Genomic DNA, 19124 nt, shown 5'->3' with positions numbered 1-19124 from the left:
CGGCTGCGTGTTTCCCGGATCCCTCCGTCTGAGTAGCCACCGTGGTGACCGTGGCTGGAGATGCCGCACGAGATGCGGAGGCCACGGTTTTCTGCCTGGTTGATACCATGGTCAGGTTCTACGCAAGCAGGTTACAAGCACGGAAGGGAGAGGTAGCTGCAACAGAGCGACGATGGGTCCCCGCCCTTCCTGCCCGCGCTAACTGCCTCGCTAACTGCCGCGTCACTCCCCCGCGTCACTCCCTGTTTGCCGGCCCTGTTCGCCGCGCTCCTGGTCGCTCGCGCTCCCTAAGGGCCGCCTTTGAACGGCCGGGGGGAGGAGCTGTCGCTGACGCTGCTGGCTCCGCCTACGCCTCGTCAGCCTCCCTCACGAGGGCTGCCGGTGCCTGGCGGCTCCCTCACGTAGGCTCGATGCCCGAAAAATAGCCCTGCCTGTCCCGATCCCGCGCTCCGCTGCAGCACGCGTCTGCCCCGGAGCCGGTCGCCTCGGCAAGATGTGTGGAGGCTTGCAACACAAACAGCTGATAGCAGCAGGCAGTGACCACTCAACCTCTTGGAGAGAGTCCATTCCGTCCAGGAGCTTCCGCCTATGCAGAGGCCAATAAATTGCTCATGTTAACAAACGCTCTGTCTGTGACGGCCTGTGCAGCACTCGGGGGGGGGGGAACATGGACATAGGGTACTGAGTGCACCGCTGACACGCAATTGGGAAACACTTTCCAAAAAAAGAACCACAGACCAGTTCAAGTTAGAAGCGACCTCTGGAGGTCACCTGGTCCGTTTCCCCTGCACAAGCAAGGCCACCTAGAGCAGGCTGCCCAAGACCATGCCCAAGACGTGGTAATTACAGGCCTGTCAGTCTCGCCTCAGTGCCAGGTAAAAGTATGGAGAAAATTATTCTAGGAGTTACTGAAAAACACTTGAAAGACAACGCGGTCATCGGTCGTAGACAACACAGGTTCGTGAGGGGAAAGTCCTGCTGAACGAACTTCATTTCCTTTTACAACAGCCTTTCCCATCTAGTTGACCTAGGGAAGCCAGCTGATGTCATCTTTCTGGATTTCAGCAGAGCTTTTGATACTGCTTCACACAGTATCCTTCTGGACAAAACGTCCAGCCTACAGCTAGACAAATGCATAGTATGATGGGTGAACAATTGCCTGGAGGCTCAGGCTCAAAGGGTTATGGCAAATGGGGTTTCATCAGGCTGCTGGCCAGCCCCTAGTGGCGTTGCCCAGGGCTCCATTTTTGGTCCGGTTCTCCTCAATGTCTTCATAAAGGACTCGGGCGTAGGACTTGAAGGTGTTTTGAGTAGGTGACACTAAACCGGTGACACTGAACTGGGAGGCGCTGTTGACTCCCTCAAGGGTAGAGAGGCCTTGCAGAGAGATCTTGACAGACTAGAGTGCCGGGCGGTCATCAACTGTATCCAGTCTAACAAGAGGGAGTGCTGGATTCTTCCCCTGGGAAGGGGCAATCCTGAACATACATGCAGACTGGGGGATGAGAGGCTGGAGAGCAGCCCCACAGAAAAGGAGCTGGGGGTTCTGGTCGATGGCAAATTGGATAGGAGTCAGCAGTTTTGGGCACCGCAGTAGAAGGAGGGTACAAAACAACTAAAGAGTGTCCAAAGGAGGCCAACAAAGACGGTGAAGGGTCCAGAGGGGAAAGCTTATGAGGAGCAGCAGAGGTAACTTGGGTTGTTCAGCTTAGAGAAGAGAAGGCTGAGGAGCGAGCGACCTCATCACCATCTACAGCTTCCTTTTCACCTTCCTTTTCACCAGTGTTCTTTTCCCCTTGATAATTTACCACAAAGACATTCAAGAAATCGTATTTATATCAGAAGGAGTAAGAGCAAGAATGTTTTGCGTCACATATTAAGAGAAGAAGAAATTTGTCACTGTTTTAGGGACCTTCCGTGTGACATGATAAGTCTTCTCATGTCCAAGAGCTGCAAGGACCTTCCCACAAACTTGCAGGGAGGTGACGCGAGGGGGGTTGCCGTGATGCGGCTGTGGTGCCTGTGACAGCACAAAGGACGCGTCACAGCGGGGGAGCTGTCATCAGGGCCAGCAGCAGGCAGCGCCACCACACTGTGGCCTTGGCCGTCGGTGAGTGCGGTTCGCACCTCCTGCAAGCCATGGCTCGCCTGATCTTCCTCGCCCTGGCTGTGCTGGGCATTGTCCAGAAGCCATGGCTGGTGAACGATCATCTGGATGCGGATGGGCACGAGAGAGTGCAGCAGCATGCAGAGCAGCTGATTGACGGCATGGCTCGGCTGCTGCAAGAGATGGAGGAGAGCAGCCAGGAGCAGAGCGGGGTGGCCCTGGGAGCTCTGCTCTTCACTGCATCGAAGCAGTGGCAGCTCTGGGCCTTGGTTGAGCTCCTTGTCCTGATCTTTGGGCTCTGCCGCTGGCTCAGGAAACGGAGCCGTGAGATGGGCAGCAGCAGTGAACACGGCAGCTCTGCAAGGGATGAGGAGGACAATGACGATGCAGACGAAGACAGCGACGCTGATGACAGCTGGGATCTGGGCAGAGTTTGGGCCGATAGCACCCAGTGGCCGGCGCCCTACATGGCCGACAAGTGCAAGGTGGTGGAGGAGCTGGTGGACGATCTTCTTGGTGCCTGCCGAGGACTGTCCAGGAACTGCCTCTCCAACCCACGGCTGCAGCCGGCCATTGGCGTGGGCTGCCTCTACGAAGGCTGGAGCGCCCGGGAAGACAACGTCCTCTACCGCCTGCTCGTGCCCCTGAGGCCTCCGCCCGGGCACGCCTTCCACCCGGAGCTGGGCGCCGAGGGGGAGACGTCGGCAAGGAAGCCTGGCCTGCACGTGGAGCTGGAGTGCGCCTGCGCGAGGGAGCGGCTGGTGGGGGACATGCTGTGCTTCCTCCACCACCCCGAGGACGAGCTGAGGAGAAGACAGGAGCCCAGCCTGCTACGCACCCTCTGCAGCGGCTCCTACCTGAATGTGGAGAAAACCACCCGCTGGTTCCAGGCCTTGGTGAAAGCAGCCTGGCAGCTTCTGCCGCAGTCGCGCCACTGCCGCCTGACGGTGCTGCCCTCCCGCCGCTCCTGCAAGATCAAGCTGGCCAGCGCCTCCGAGAGCACCCTCTCCATCGAGTTCACGTTTGGGGTGCAGATAGACGACTCGGACTCCTTCCTGAGCCTGGAGTCGGCCGTGGAAGGCTTCACCAGCAGCACGGCGCCGCTGCACAACACCAGTTTCTCCAGCAGCGCAACAGAGACACCTGTTAGCAGCGGGCAGTGACCACCCAGACCCTTGGAGAGACTCCGTTCCATCCAGGAGCTTCAGCCTATGCAGACGCCAATAAATTAGTCGTGTTAACATACACTCTGTCCGTGACTGTCCTTGCAGACATTCCCCCTGCTCAAGCAAGGCCACCTAGAGCAGGCTGCCCAAGACCGTGCCCAAGATGTGGTAATGACATCATAGAATATGCTCACATCCTAGAAACAGTAAGGTTGGAAAAGACCTCCAAGGTCATCTGGTCCTACCATCAACCTGCCACCAATGTCACCCAATAAACCATGTCCCTAAGCACTACGTTGAACCTTTCCTTGAACACCCCCAGGGATGGTGATGCCACCACCTCCCTGGGCAACCCGTTCCAATGCCTCCCTGCTCTTTCTGAGACGCTGTTACTCCTAATTTCCTAATCCTAATAGATGGTTTCCTTTCCCAAAATACTTGTGACAGAAATCCATGACCTCACTTCCACTGTGAATACTTAGGTGTGGCATGTAGCCTTCATAAGGGATAATTTGGGAAAAATCTTTAATTACATGTTTGCTTTACACTGCATTACATTTCTATGCTCGTGATGGTTGCAGAATGTGATGAATCTCAAATTTAAAAGTGCATTTCACTGGGTATGTTAAATTTAATGGTAGTTAGTTGTATTGATTTGGGCTTTTTCATTTTTTCGACTTATCTTGTTTCATGCCCTATCAAAGTCCTCAAACTAAAAATATAGTTGTTTAATTCTTGTTACATTTCTTTTTTAGTGTTTCTGAATTTTAGTGTTTCTGAAATGTTACCTTACTGATGTGCTCCAAGCTTCATTGTTCAACCAAACTCTGTACTGTAGTAGTGTGGAAAGGACTGGAAAAGCTGTTTTTACATGGTGCAAGAGAGGTTAAATGCATTTCAAGACCATTGTTGCTTCCCTGTAGAGTTACAACAAGCTATTTCATATTAGTGGGTATTTATGAGACTTTATTGGTAGCTTTATTGTTTTTACAGTCACAAACTTTTAAAGCAGTTTGGATCAGGTTTTAAACTAATATTAGTGTTTATAGCTCCGTTGTCAGAAAAGCACGGTATTGCAGTGTGGGAGAGGCTAGTCTCTGCTGATTTGCTGGAAAGTTAATGGAGACAGCATGGCTCCACCAGCCAGTTCAGAGCAGGAATCTAACATGATGGCCTGCTGTCTCCTGTGCATCAACTGATGTCTGTCCATTGACTAAAAAAAGGAGATCCTTGAGACAAACCTTACGAGACTGAACTTGGCTTTTGTCTGTGGTGTCTTGGGGGTTATGTAATGTAATTACCAGTGTGCTGAAATATATATATATATATAAAGTGGAGTGAATGTTTTTTATTCATCAGCAATATCCCTTAGATATTTCACTCTTCTTTCACTCTTGGCATTTAAATATTGTCAAGATGTTACATTTGAAAACATAATACTTCCCTCAGGAAAGCGTTGTGGCAGAACTTGCCGTAGTCAGTATTCATAATGCATCTGCCAAGGAGTGTTTATCTCTCTTCTCTCTCAGGTTGCGATGCTTCTCTTCTGAGGGGATGTCTGCTGGTCAGTGTATTTCTCATTCTTTCAGAACAAGCATTTGCATATCAAAGGCCTGATATGAGTAAACATACTTTATACTTCCATCTGTCATTCTCTTCCCATTGAGACACGAAATAAGAACAGCATAGCAAGCAAGAGGTTTATTTTTTGTCCTTTAATTCTATACCATTTTGCTTTGAATTACGAAGGATGTGTAGATACAGTTTTCTTTGGCTGTTTGTGTGTATTAAGGTCTTTTTACTGAACCTATCCTAAAAATAAAATCAGCACTGTTCAAAGAAGTGGTTCTTAGGAGAAAAAACAGAGCACCTTCCCTTCTCATTTCTCATCTCCATATTTTGTAATATTTAAAGGAACAAAGATCATTTCAGAATGTCCTCAGTCTTTCTTGATTAATGAAACTCAACTACTATATATCTTTACCTTCCTGCAAATTTAATATTCCTTAATACTTCTTTCAAAATGGACATTATTCCTTGGTATCCACTTAAATGAAAACAAGTTTTGTTTTCATTTCTTTTTTCAGTAGTTCTCTGTACAATTTTTTCTTTGTAATTTCAAATAATGAATTGTTCTAGGAACTGGTACTTAGTAGCTATTAGAGATTGCAAGCAGAAACTGAACTAGTGCTCATGTTTACTTTGAAAGCTAAACTCATTCATTTACAGAGCAGAAATGAGAACAGGCATCCGTCTTTCCTGTATGCCCACCACAAACAACTCTGGTCCCTTAACTGGACCTCCAGTAAAGCAATGTCTGTGAGCAGTGTATAGAACGTCTGTTATTTACAGCCCTGACTGACTTTTGAATAGCTTTAAGCTAATCAAAAAGACCCTTTCTGCTTATTCATGAACAGAAAGAATCAAATAATGTTTTCCTTATGAATTATACCTACTCTTGCAGACTTATATTATTTGAAGCTAATGATCAGGTCACTGTTGGAAAACCATGAGAAAGATGAAGACTTCATATGAAGTTTTTAGGCTAGTTCTTCCCAGGTAAGAGCAGGTGAAGGATCTGGGACTGCAAAGCACACCTCTTCAGTAGTCAGGAGAAAAAAAGTTATTCCCAACATCCCAAGCCTCTTTGCGTTTCTTCTTGTTACGCAGTTTCAACAGGCGATGTTCTGGTGCTAGCAGGGTCTCACTGGGCTGAGCAGCAGCTACATGAGGATCCCAAGGGAACAACAGTTCCTCTAGTTATTAACAACTTCTGAGATGGTCTCTACAGGCTCAGCAGGGGAAAAAGTACTGGCTGTCTGCCTTCTTCTCTCCCATTTCAGCATGTGTTTCCATGGAAGCAACTTTTCTCCCCTTGATGATTTCCAGGATGAAAATCCACATTCAGTGTTGAGTTTCTGCTTTCTTTTCCCTTTTCATTATTTCTGAGGCTTTGCTGTTTGTAAGTTGGCAGGAACTCGTTGCGTTGAGACCAAACAGAAGATGAGCCAAAGGTTCTTTTTATTTTGGTTTGAAACCAAATCTAGATTTACTGCAAAAAAGTGGAATCATCTTTGATAGAGAGGATGAGCTCTCAAACTCCTTGGAGAAGAGCTGTCTTATTTTAATTTGTATTTGTACTATACTGAACCCAGTAGGGTGACAACCTCAGCTGGGGTCCTTGAGCAGTATTTTAAAGCAATAAACTTCTAAGATATCTGCTCAGCAGTTCAGAACACTGGATGCAGTCAAAGGCCTAACTCTCTGTTGTCCTTAGAAGTCATTCCTTTGACAAAAGGTTAGTGTGAAAGAAAAATAATCAACAAAATGTCATCAATCAACCTATGTCGTCTGCTGAAACAACAACAATAAACCCACCCACACCCATGAAATGAAAAAAAAATCTAAGATCTGAGAAGGATGCTGGAGTTCCCGTTTTCCCCTTAATCTAAAGTAAAGGTTTTGTAGATTAAATTAAGTCCGTAAGAACTGCTGTGCAGCTGCATAGCCTCAGACATTGGACTGGTGTAACTGAACTAAATTCTCTAGTGCCATATGGGAAGGGATTCAATCCAGCAAGCTCTTGGGTTGTATCAGCTTTTTAGTTCTAGGACAAAAATGCCAAAAATAACTTGTCAATATGACAGAATACACACAAGGAATGTTACGTATCTTAAGACATTTTGCTGCTTTCCTTCATGGTTTGACTTGATGCTTTCCATACCCTGTCAATGGCAAGAGTGAAGTAGTGAAATGTGTGCAATTTCTGGGACTACTTTTCTCAGTCAGGCTCTGGTTTGTAGAGCTTTCTTCTGATGGGCCTGTGGAGTTCATGGTAAGAGTTTGAAACAAGGAAGCTTGTGAGGGGAAGGTGTGAAAAAGTAAATTCCTGTAGTTCCTGAAAGTGGAAACTTCTTCCATATCTGGACTTTTCAATACTGGATACCATAAAGTGCGCTTTGTCTGCTTCATTTTAAAGGCACATGGGTGACCCAATATCAAGATTTTTTCATATAGGTTGCTTTATAAATTAGGACACTATTATAAAGTGGCATCCAGTTCTTACTAGAACTTGATAGAGGATTTGAAGTATAGGGTGATGGTGTCAGCATGATCTCAAGCATGAAACGCAGGTAGGTAGATACGCTCCCTCTATGAACCACAACTTGTACATTATAATATTATATTAATATTCAGATACTGTGAATTCCAGTGACCTACACTGAAGGTGACTACACACTGGGTGATTTATGACCAACTTTTCATCTGGAAGGAAAGTTTCCTAAGAAGCAGGAGATAAAAGGAGGCCGTTTGGGACACTGATACTCAGTGAATATTCACCTTGAGTAAAAAAATAAATACAAACAAGAATAAAAATCCAACAAGACCTTGTATTTTATTGTGACAAATGGGTCTAGTAGCCTTTTGACAGAAGGTAGAGACAGAAAGTTTGGAGAGCTCTTCAGGGTAGTTGCCATTTTCAGTGATAACTTGCTTATGTATTGCTTTTGTTTTACTTGAGCTGGTTACTTTTTGCCTTGGAAGCCATAAACAGTGGTCTTTGAGAAACAGGAAGTATGTGAAATGATAGTTTCCAATTAATGCTGAGAAGAATGAGCAAATTCACCTTAATACTCAGCCATCTGCTTTTCCTTTGTACTATTAATTATTTTTGTTCCAATGGGACTTGTGATGTAAAAAATATAGTGTTATAAAGATTTTACCTGTGACTTCACCATAAGATGTATATGTATCATCGGTATTATTGAAATGTTGCTAAAATATATATATTTGAAAAAATAATTCAACTACATACTTATTTTGAAATCTAAACCACATATTATGATGTATATATTCAGTATAGGTAGTACCTATATTCAGTATAAGTAGTGAATATATAAGCTTATTCTACCTAGGTAGAATGGAAATTGATTTTGTTACCGCTAGGATTTAGAGATTTTAAATGGGAAATACTTTGAAAAATCTAAATAAAAATGTAGGCATACATGTGTCAGTTCCACACAATTCAAATAATTTGTTGATCTAGTGAAATAAAACATATATTTCAGACTTCTGATACATTTTTCACATAACATTTTAACATTTGGAAGAGTCCAGATTAGTTTAGAAAGCATCTTTTGCTATCAATTTCTGATAAATTTCAAAAACCCTTATAATAAGGTAATAGAGGGACCGGAAAGTAATAATGCTAAGTAGGACAGAAATGTCTGAACTGGGCTTTTATCCTCTGTTCTGCTGCAGGTGGCAGCAAAGCCAAGAAACTTTATGCAAACAGACACATTGTCTTGAGTGTCGGTATTCTTCATTTATTCCTACTACTGATGAATAACCAGTCTTAAATGCTAGGTCACTAATACTTCATCCAGTCTCTGACAAAATTTCAGGACTGGGAAAAATCTAAAAAGTTCAAATAAAATCTAATAGCATATAAATAGCACCCAATGTGATTGCCACTATATTAAAAAATAAATAAATGCTGAGTCAGAAGAATAGGTCAAATAGGTCTTCTTTTGTGTAGTTGTTAAATTTTAAGTGAATCTTCTCAAATGCCCTGTTGATCATGGAAAGTTCAAAATGTTTTATTTTCAATTTCACATATTGTGGCAGTAAGTCCAAAGAGTCTGTCTGAGTGGCTCAAACAATGAAACAGCTCAAACTGATCTTATCCATCATGGTTGAATTTATTTTAACATAAATTGTTAACCCAGAGGTTAATGCGGGAAGGTCGTACAACAGCTCCAGGAATCTAGGGCTTTACAAGGTCAACGGTGTTGTGGAACCAGGCTTGACAAAAAGGAACCTAAGCTGCTTGAATTTGTTTGGCCAGTTGCAGTGTCAAAAGTGAGGCGGCTTTCTACTGAGAGTACAGCTATTATGGTATTGATTTAGCCAGCAGCTGAAGGAAAAGAGGATTGAGTATTTCTAATTTAACAGGAGGTTTGTTTGAGAAGAAAGACAAGTAATACAAACTGCTTACTATTTGAGAAATTTACTCCATCGTGCTACACAAGTGATGTCAGTCCAAAAGTTGAGAAGCCAGATTATTTATATCCTTGTGGGGAAAATAGTGATATTCGGTAGAGACGTATGAAAATCTAAGAAAATAGAACATCCCTTACCGTATGTTGTTATTACGTTATTTACATTAACCAAGAGCTCTAGTGATGGAACAGGGACCCTTTTTCTAGGTGCTGTGTAAAAGTTGCGTAAAAGTTAATAGGTAGACACAAGGTAATAGAGCAAAATAGAGTTAGTCTGCATAGAAGCACACAAGGAAATTCAAGGAACCTAGGAGACATTGTTGGGCAGTGCAGTGTCTACAGTCTTAACTGAGAATTAGCTTTTTAAAAATAAAATAATAGATAGACAGGCTTTTAGAAAATGGATGTGTCAGGGAGCTTCTCATTGGGAATAATGAAATAACTTTTCAGGTATTTGTTGGCACCTGAAGCCAAGTGGACATTGACTTGGTTGTAAGCTGTGGTTAGTAAAGCTTGGGTGGGCCAGGCGCAGCTTTCATGAAGACAAGGTGTGTATATTTCCTGCTACAGAGGGGGGAAGCAGGGAGGGGGGAGGAAGAAGTTAATAGGATGAAAAAAACATGCGGAAGTGATCTTTGCAATAGTACTCTGAACAGGCATGAAAATGTTCTGAATGAAACAGAAGAAAACATTCGGCAAGGCAAGAGAGAAAGAGTTACAGTAATTCAGTCTTAATAAGTGAACTTGATTGTGCAGATACCTTGGAAATAATAAGAAAACACAGCAAACATCCCTCTCAGAGGAGGAGAAAGCAGGAATTGGGTAATAGCTCAGTCATCTAATCTACCATAGAAGTGCATAGGAAGAATAATTAAGAATTTGTGCTTGATCTAAGTTGATCAGAGTTTGTTTAGAAAGAAATGTGTGTTTGTTTAGAAAGAAATAGCCTTAACAACTATTTATCAATAAATTCTTTCCCTAATAGTTCTAGAAATGGTGATTTCCTACTGATTAATAAGGTCAAATAGCAAACAGAAGACTTGAATATATTGGATATGAGCAGCAGTTGCCATGAAGACGGACATGCAGCCTTACAAACATGGTGTATAATTAAATGAGTAAATTTAAATTTGTCTGAATGACTCCAAAGTAGGGTGAATTTTCATGCTGTTCTTTGCTGGCTTTATCTCATTGTTTATTTTGTTGCCTATCACTGTTTAATATTATCTCTTACTTAGAGGCATATTGAGGGGCATTTTGATGCTCAGAAAATATATTAAAAATATTCCCATACACAGGTAGAGACACGTGTATGCTGTCCCACATACTGAGCCTATTCTTTTTTCCAAAATGACTTTTATGTGGTGCAGCAAAATTTCTCCACAGATGGACCATTCTTGTTCATCCAGTATTTGAGAATAATTATCATAGCAGTTAGATGAAGAGATTGTTCAGTTTCCCATGGGATACTATGCAATTCAGATGGATCAAGTAGGAACTGTCATGATTTGGAGTCTGAAGCATGGGGTTTGGGGTGTTTTTGTTTTCTTTATATAACTTTCAAAGATTTGTGAAACTTTTCCCAAAGCATTCTCACTGTTTAATGGTCTCAGGACATAGCTTGTGGTCCTTCATGCTTTCCAAACAACTCCAACATTGTTGTTTTATCTTAAGCCTGTTCGTTTTGACAGATGTCTAGTAAATATTAGAGGTATTTTAAACTTTAACATTTTTGTAGTGCCAATTATTTTCACTAATTTCAATTTAACTTGATGCTTCCTGTGTATATAAAACTTCCAGTTGTTTTCATACAGGTTTAAGTTAAGGCTGAAGGAGAAATCTTTTCAGTTATTCTAATAGAAACTATTGTATTTTTAGAATATCTTTTTATTATTTGGATTAAAATTCTACATGTGTTTGCCTGGGAGGATTAATTTCCTTCCAAAAAAAATTTGTAAACTTTTCCAGGGGGCTAGGTAGAGCAGTTCTACACAAATCTGATTTGGAGTGGGACCACAGTTCTCACAAATGTTATTTGAAAATAAGGACCTAACAGTGAGAAAATAACTGTTTTCCATTTCAACTTTACTCTGTTACACTTGACATTTTATGTGGGACAATACGTTCTTTCAGGAGTAAGTTGCACTTTTGGGGATCTGATTATGATTTGTAGTCTGCTTCTATCTGCATCTACCAAGAACATTTTGTTATTGTTTGTATTGGCTGATTTTAAATCTCAGTATGAGAGTTTTTCCTGGAATGCTCTATTCTGTGGTGGTGTTCCCTTTTACGACCTCGGGCATTAATTTTTCATCTTGCAGTGATCTGTGCTGCAATGAAATTTATTCAATATATTCTTCGGCTGGATAAAACTGCTGCAGTGCTTCTTGGGTGCTCAGTCTGTGTCCCACTGAGATCAAATGAGGTCTTTGCTCTCACATCAGCAGTAATGATACTGGGACCTAAAAGAGCACATGTAGAGTCCTTTCTAACAGAATTTCTGTATGCTGTCCTTCATTTTTCTCGGGACAATCTGTAATGACAGAAACCTAATCCCTAAAGGGAAGACTGGTGAATCACATAAGAGAATTTGTACAGCACTGCATACGTTACAGTCTAGCTGCAACTCATGCCACTGAATGTAGACTCTCCTAGTCAAGAGCATTTACTTCATAAAAAGATATTATAAATGTTTGCAAAAATGCAAAGGAAGCACAGTGGTTTTAAAAAGATAAGTGTGTGAAGACAATACCATACATAATTATAGTCTACAAAGAGAAGAGCTATCTGTCTCAGCATTTTGCACCGTTAGCTGTCATCCACTTTCTTGGCACCTTCCATTTTTAAATCATTACATAGAGATGCTCCTGATGATTTTCGTGGGAATGGAATAAGCCTGCATAATACTGAATGCTTAAATTTTGTATGTTGTATTCACTAACATTACTTAGTGCCGGGACAGGTGTGGAGAAAGCATATCGCACAGCATCTTTCCTTGGTTTTATGACAATACTTGTTAATTTGCAACCTTTGTTTCTCCCAAGCGTGCCTAACTTAGTGCTATCAGCAGTACTACCCCAGAGGACCCGGAGCATGAACACTGGCACCGAGCTACTGGCACCAGCTCCTTTTTTTAACTGGCTATCAAAGCTAATCCAGAGTATGATCCAAGAGAATTATTTTTCAGTATCCCAAAGGAGGGCACAGCTGCTGCTCCACTTTGCATTTCTTCAGCACAGCCAGAAAAATGCTAACCCAGCCTGCCAGAATTCTCCTTGCATTTGTGCAGCAGCAGCAAAGGCATCTTTGGTCACTTGTCCTCCTCTTGGGTCCATCTGTGTAGTCCATAATATGGCTATGATGTACAAGCTCTCGAGGCACTATTGTTTTTCTCTTTCCTCTCATTTTATTTTTCTCCCGTGGCTCTGTTCCCGGTGGTTCATCTCTTCCATGCAGCCAGCTTGGGGGTGCCAAGCTAAGCAAGCCTTCTTCCCCATTGCTCCCTCGCTCCCCAGGGATGCTATGCTGGCTGTGGCTCAGCATCCTGACAGCATCTGGGCAACCCCGCACGGGGCTGTCTCAGCTGGACACAGACACCAGCTCCATAACAGCACAGACAAAGGGGATGTTTCTGCTGGGGATTTGCAGAGCAGTTATTGAGCTTTTGATTTGCACACTGAATAATCACAAGCTAGTGGCAGCATCCAGGTCAGGTAGATAGTGAAGTAATTTGAACAGCTCTGTGCTCTCTAGTCGGATCATACTACCTGGCTTCTGTGCATATCAAACGAGCAGGATTCGTCTTGGATTTGTCATTGAACTACCTCAAATGGTTTGAGTGCAAGGCTTGACTAGCATGAGGCTGTACGATGCAGAAAGATGGTCAAAGTTCGTATAAGCCTCTAATTTGACTTGCCTTATTAGTCCTTTTTTCATATTGTCCCTGTGTAAGCAGGCACTTGAGATTTAAAAGAAAAAGCAAAAAGCTAAAGTGGTGAAGTCTCTAAGTCATCTCATGGCTAAATTATTTAAAGGACTCTGTGTCCCAGAAAAGCTGTACACTTAGATCGTGACTGAAGAGGCTCTCAAGATGCGGTATGTCATCAAGCACCTTTAGTGCTCACCAGCTTTAAATGACGTGCTCTGGTGAACTCAGTCCCATGTACCTTGTCCTGTAACGCTGCAGAAATCAGATGAGCTTTACCAAAGGTTGTGTTTACGCATGTAGTGAGAAGTGAAGATGAGAAGACTTAGATGCTACATATAGCCAACCCTAAGCACATTGGAGAGTTGCTCCTTTAAAGCATTTTACGAGAGATCATCTGGAGGGGATTAGGGGACCACCAGGAACAGTGAAGAGAGGGGAGAGGAAGGGGACTCTGGGATGACATACTTCATCGCCAGAAGGGTGATGTGACTCATGTTCTCACAGGACTTTTGTGAGAGGAGAGTTCCCCGCATGATAATCTGACTCAGGACTGCCCCCAGCATGGAATAAGCTGGTAGTACCAATATTTCAAGCTGAGTACAAAGTAACTTGAACCTTGAGTAACACTTTTGAAAAATGCTCATCTACCTACGTATGCAATAAATGAGGTATCTAATGGAACATCCTGCCTAGTACATAATTTACCATAGATAAAACAATAGAGTGAAATAAGGAGTAAACAGATGAGACAGTTACTGGTTTGAATTTCTAGGATCAGTAGGGCTGGACAGAATATTCTTGGTGTTGGAACCTTGGGCATACTGCAGGTTTTTCCTTTGATAGTTTTGAAAATTATATTATCACTGATCAATTCTAATTGATTTTAACCTGGTTGCAGTGATCCGTCTACATGCAGTTTTCTCTGCTGAGCTGTCACTGGAGTGAGAAAATTTAATCCTAATTGTATTTGTTGGATCCAGCAGTGACAATATCATACTTCTTGACTTATTACTAGAAGAATGATGTAATTGTTTACCATGAAGAGCAAGAAAGTGTAATTGAATTAATTGCTCTTGAACATCTTGCAAATGTTTTGTTTCTCACTAGTGTTGCACTTTCCAGCATTGCTTTCTCTATTCTATTAGGCTAAATGAGAGATGATTAGGGTTAAAATAGAGGAAACAACAAATAAAACTTCTGCTAACCAGACAGATACTCTGAGGTTTAAAGTGTGCCAGGCTCTTTTGATTCTGTTTTGCCTCTATTTTATACAGTTGAGAAGATGTTTTGAATATTATTTTTCTGTGATGGCATCACCTCCATCTGCTTCCTAACTCTTAGCTGTTGAGGTATTCACGTATATTGTACCAAATTTTTAATTCATTAAATGGTTTCACTTATTAAAAATTTATTAGCTGCCATGAGTTTGATTCCTAAACAGCCAGTGTAATATGAAGAAACACAAAATGCAAGATTTAGCTCTCTGTACTCTGCAGCTCTGACTGAGGTTGACATGCTTTGACTTTTTTTTTTAATCGTCAAAGGTGGAGGGGTATTGAGATTCAGGACTGAAGCTCAGTTGGCCTAGTTTCCACTCCGGCTCCAAAATAGCTGAATGATACAGACCAAATAGATTATTACAAATGACGTGCTGCATTTATCAATGTACTTAAGTTGCTTAGCTTCCTTTTAATGACAGAGCAGCTGTGAACTCAACTTTCTTAGTGTACTGTGGCTACTGTTTGTGGGTAGCGGTGTGGGTAGTGATACTGTTTGTGAGTAGTATTATTGCTATACAAATTAGCTTTTAGAAAAGTAATTAGAAAACGTCCACTAAAAATTACATTAAAATGAAAATTAGAAGTATAGACTAGTAATTCAACAGAAATGCAAAAATGCTATTATTAAAAAGGTAAAAATAGCTTAGAGAATATTTAGGCTTATGGAAGTACCTTAATGTAAAGGACATTAAAACAAATTCATATCTAGTGTATCTTGTATTGATCTCCAGGAGTGAGGAACTACATCAATAACTCTAGAAAATTTTAATCTTATATTTAGCATTTCCTCTTTCATATAAATCCTACAGAACAGAATCCATAAAAAATAGGGCACTGTTTTTAGGACTATAGAATCATAATGACTCACAAAACTGAACTAAGACAACAGCATGATTGCAATTGTGCTAAGAACATATGTAATGGAATATATAAGGATATGCTAAAGTTTTCAGTAGAGCTCGTTTACTTATGATTTCATTTATCATTTTTAATACAAACATTCAAAATATATATGAATACATCTTTAGAACATCAGTATGTATTTAAATTTGTCTATTTGTCTATATTTATGTATATGAACATGCACTTAAGTTTGTGAACTCACACATGTGTTGCTCCCATCTTCTTGGGAAAGAATACTGAATTCAACCGGAGAGCAATTTAAAAGATTTATATTTCATGTGATAGTCATTAGCTCTGTCCTAGGCTTGAGATATTTTTATTGTACTGAAACAAAAAATTTTTACATCAGTGGGGTTTTATTGGGTGTATTCCAGAGGAGTTATTCATCTCAAATTTTATGACATGCGGTAATTTTTTTATTATTTTTACTGATGTGCATGTATTTTGACTGTTAACATTGCGGTTTTTAAAACAAGGGAAGCATACCCTTGATGATGTTGCTTACCGTTTACTTTATCTTTGATACTTTTACCGTCTAAAAGATTTGATTTAATTGTAATACATAGTAGTCACAAGGTAAGTCCCATTACCTTTCTGTAGTATTAGGGGAATATTACTGTACTCCATAGGATAGAGGGCCATGGGTGTTCTGGGACTGTGATAAAGTGTCAAAGCAAATGTTTTTCATCTTTCTTCACTTTTGGATATGTACTAGATACAATAGTCCCTACTGCTTCATGTTTCAAATCTGTTTTGTTAAACAGTTGCAATTAACAAATACAAAAATATTACACAATTAAAATCCCGCTTTTGCTTGGTAAACAGTGAAAGCTTTCATATCTAAAATAAAGGATTTTTAATCTAAGAACGCAAAAAGAACATGAAAACTGATTTCATTTTGCTGTTTCACAGTGCTTCTTGCACAAACTGCAGGGAGCAGCTCATCTTTATATCACTTGATTTCCCACTGTAGAAGCGAGCTGTATGACAGTGGTTTCATAGTTAAAGCTCAAAACTGTGAGAAAATGCCCACAGGAAATGCTTCATATTAATATTCCATGTGCTTGGGTAATCCAAATGCCAGCACTTTTTCTTTCAGCACATCTTCCTCATCTTTCATCTCAGTGTGAGATCCATCCAACCATCTATCCATCCATCCAGCTAAGAAATTTGGCCTGTGGTGTCAGACGAGGGATGCCTAGCAGTGTTTTCAGGAGCCTGTGACCCTTCTGCAGAGTCTGTTGGAGTACTTCTTTCTCACCTCCCCTGCAAATCCCACTTCAGAGGAGATGAAGCAATCAGGACATGCCCTTCAGCCCTCTTACCGGCTCTGTTGCCCTCCTCTGGATGCTTTCAAGGACCTTAACACCCCTTTTGTATTGTGGGGCCCAGAACCGCGCGCAGTATTCAACGCGAGGCTGTGCCAGCGCTAAATGTAGCAGGAGAGTCATCTCTTACCAGCTGGCTACAGCTGTGTTTAATGCACCTCAGTCAGCTCGTTCCTTGACTTTCCACTGGACCTCAGCAAGCTCTCTCTGAAAACAAAACCTGCATTGAGCAACCAGCATTCAGCAGCATGATAAAGCCAGTAAAAGTCACTGGGCCTCAGGGATGGGTAGCAATCCTCTTATTTAGCAGTAGCCAAGATGGACAGAGAAGTAGGCTGATCTCAGTGTAGATGCTGGTTTTGAAGTGTCCAGTTCCATGTTTTATTCATTGCAGGAATGAAGCAAGGGGAATTCGGGAAGATAGCACATCTCATGTAAAGCAGAAAAGAGCCTACTTTGAGTGGGTATATGGGAACAAAAGCTACAGCATCTTCATTAAGAACACATTGACATCATTCTCAGAAAATACAGAAGAGACGCCTGTAATTCTGTTAGCATGTCTTCCTAATGAAGAAACTAAGAAAAGACATCTGAAATAAAGCTGTTTCTATTTTTTTTGTACTTTCTCAACTTCTGAGTGCCTAGTTTGCAAGAAATAGCACAAAAAATACTTAAGAGCAAACAACTCCTCTGCCTCAAAATTAAGAGAGTTTTCCCTCTTAAAAATCTGTTTTTCTGAAGTTTTTTTGAAATTTCAATGCTCCAAAAGCTTTAATTAATTCTCAAGCATAGTCTATGAGATAGGGTACTAAAATGAGAGTATGTATTTTATCAAAATCTTGTTAGCAGGATGCTTCACTGAACATTTTAGTAGGAATCTGCTGCCTTAGATATTGAAAAATTACCATTAAGATTGCGTTGCTTATTAACCACTTTAATTCAGTTCCAAAGTTCTATTTCTGAGAGACTGCAGCAGGAGAGAGCACAGCTTTTATTATCTCTTCTCTTTTGTTTAATTTTTATATTGCCTAAGATAAATGGTATTATAATCCTTCAGAGGAATGAGTTTTAAAATCTTATTACTTTACAACTTCAGGAAAAGTACATCAGTCTCCAGTGACATTGAGAGTTGTGTATGTCTTTTATCAGTTAGATGCTTATACCTAATTATTTAATAGTAGCTATTTTTGTTAAATTCCCTTTCTGCAGCTATATAATAAAAATTTGAAAAGTAAAATGCAGGGTAATGCTTGCTGCTGGTTCCTGTTATAAAGATGCGCTTTCTTAGCTTGGCCAAACTTTAAATAGTTTGTGTAAGGTGTGTCTGTACAAATTCAGTCCTGCTTCACATCAGGGAAGGACAGGAAGGCAGATGGAGGTTTTTTGCTGAATCTCCTTTCTATCACTTTTGCACCAAAGGAAAATATCTACTTTCTGACGTTTCTCAATAAATTAAATTCAGCATTAATAGTTTCCTGGACTGGTGCCTAGTCACTATTTTCTTTCTTTCATCCTTGCATATTTTAATCGTTATTCTGCTTTTCATTCTGGTCAACATCTTCATCTTGGACTTCTCTCATTCTTTGCACTTTTTCTCTCAGGCGTTTTGAACGGAGATCTCTGGGGCAGGTGTGCCTTCTTGTTCTCTTGGTGGCTGCTGCCTCATACAGCGTGTCCTGGCCCGTGACTGGGACACTTAGGCGTTGTTGCAGTATAGCTGGTAATAGCAATAATAGAAGCGTTAATCTCCAGAAACACAGAGTACCTCAGCAAATTAAGCACCTGTAGGAGAAGAACTGAAAAAATATATATATATTTTGAGTTGAAATCTGCTGCAAGGTCAATGAGTTTAGGGTCAGAGTAGTATTATATGTCTGATTGGGTTTATGCTGTCTTATCTAAAAGTCAAAGATTGCTTTTTGTTTTGTTTTCTTTATATTACCAGTATTCTGTGAGCGCTTTTAAAATTATAATGACACAAATCAGTAAAGATTTATAGTTCACAAAAAGGCTGTTTGGTCTTTACAACTACTTAAAGAAACTATTGGAGCTCACCCATAACCTGAAGCTGATTGAGACAGCAGCCTTGATTGTTTTCTTACATTCATCTAAAATTAGTATCAATGTAGATTAGTATCAATGTATTTTAGTAGTTTACTTCTGTGAGTCACAGAAGTAACAGTGAAAGAACAGATGTTATTACTTATACATAGGAACTTTCTGACTTAATTTGAATACAAGCTTTTTTTTCTTCCTCTCTGGCTATCATATAAAACAGAACAGCTTTTATAACTGTTTTGACAGAGCACTATTAGGCTGAGAAGCCTTTTCATTCCATTTTTTGCTAGAAATACCATTACTGCTCATGTGGAAGACCTTGCAGTAGATACAGATATGATGCTTTTAGAAA

General features: G+C 41.1%; 2 protein-coding genes across 12 annotated transcripts in view; both read left to right on the top strand.

Moving 5' to 3' along the window:
- The window catches only part of EPHA6 (EPH receptor A6), a 517785-nt gene that overhangs the window by 152554 nt on the left and 346107 nt on the right, over nucleotides 1–19124 (top strand). The gene's annotated exons all lie outside the window — the stretch shown is intronic.
- Nucleotides 1994–3810, top strand: LOC125180752 (inositol 1,4,5-trisphosphate receptor-interacting protein-like 1). Its single transcript, XM_048052613.2, has one exon. The coding sequence runs from the start codon at nucleotides 2140–2142 to the stop codon at nucleotides 3268–3270; it is 1131 nt and encodes a 376-aa protein (XP_047908570.2). The 5' UTR covers nucleotides 1994–2139; the 3' UTR covers nucleotides 3271–3810.

The sequence above is a fragment of the Anser cygnoides genome, chromosome 1 (genome assembly GCF_040182565.1).
Source record: "Anser cygnoides isolate HZ-2024a breed goose chromosome 1, Taihu_goose_T2T_genome, whole genome shotgun sequence".
In the NCBI taxonomy this organism is placed as follows: Eukaryota; Metazoa; Chordata; class Aves; order Anseriformes; family Anatidae; genus Anser; species Anser cygnoides.
Note: the sequence above shows the minus strand (reverse complement) of the source record. Positions and strands in the feature narration are given on the sequence as shown.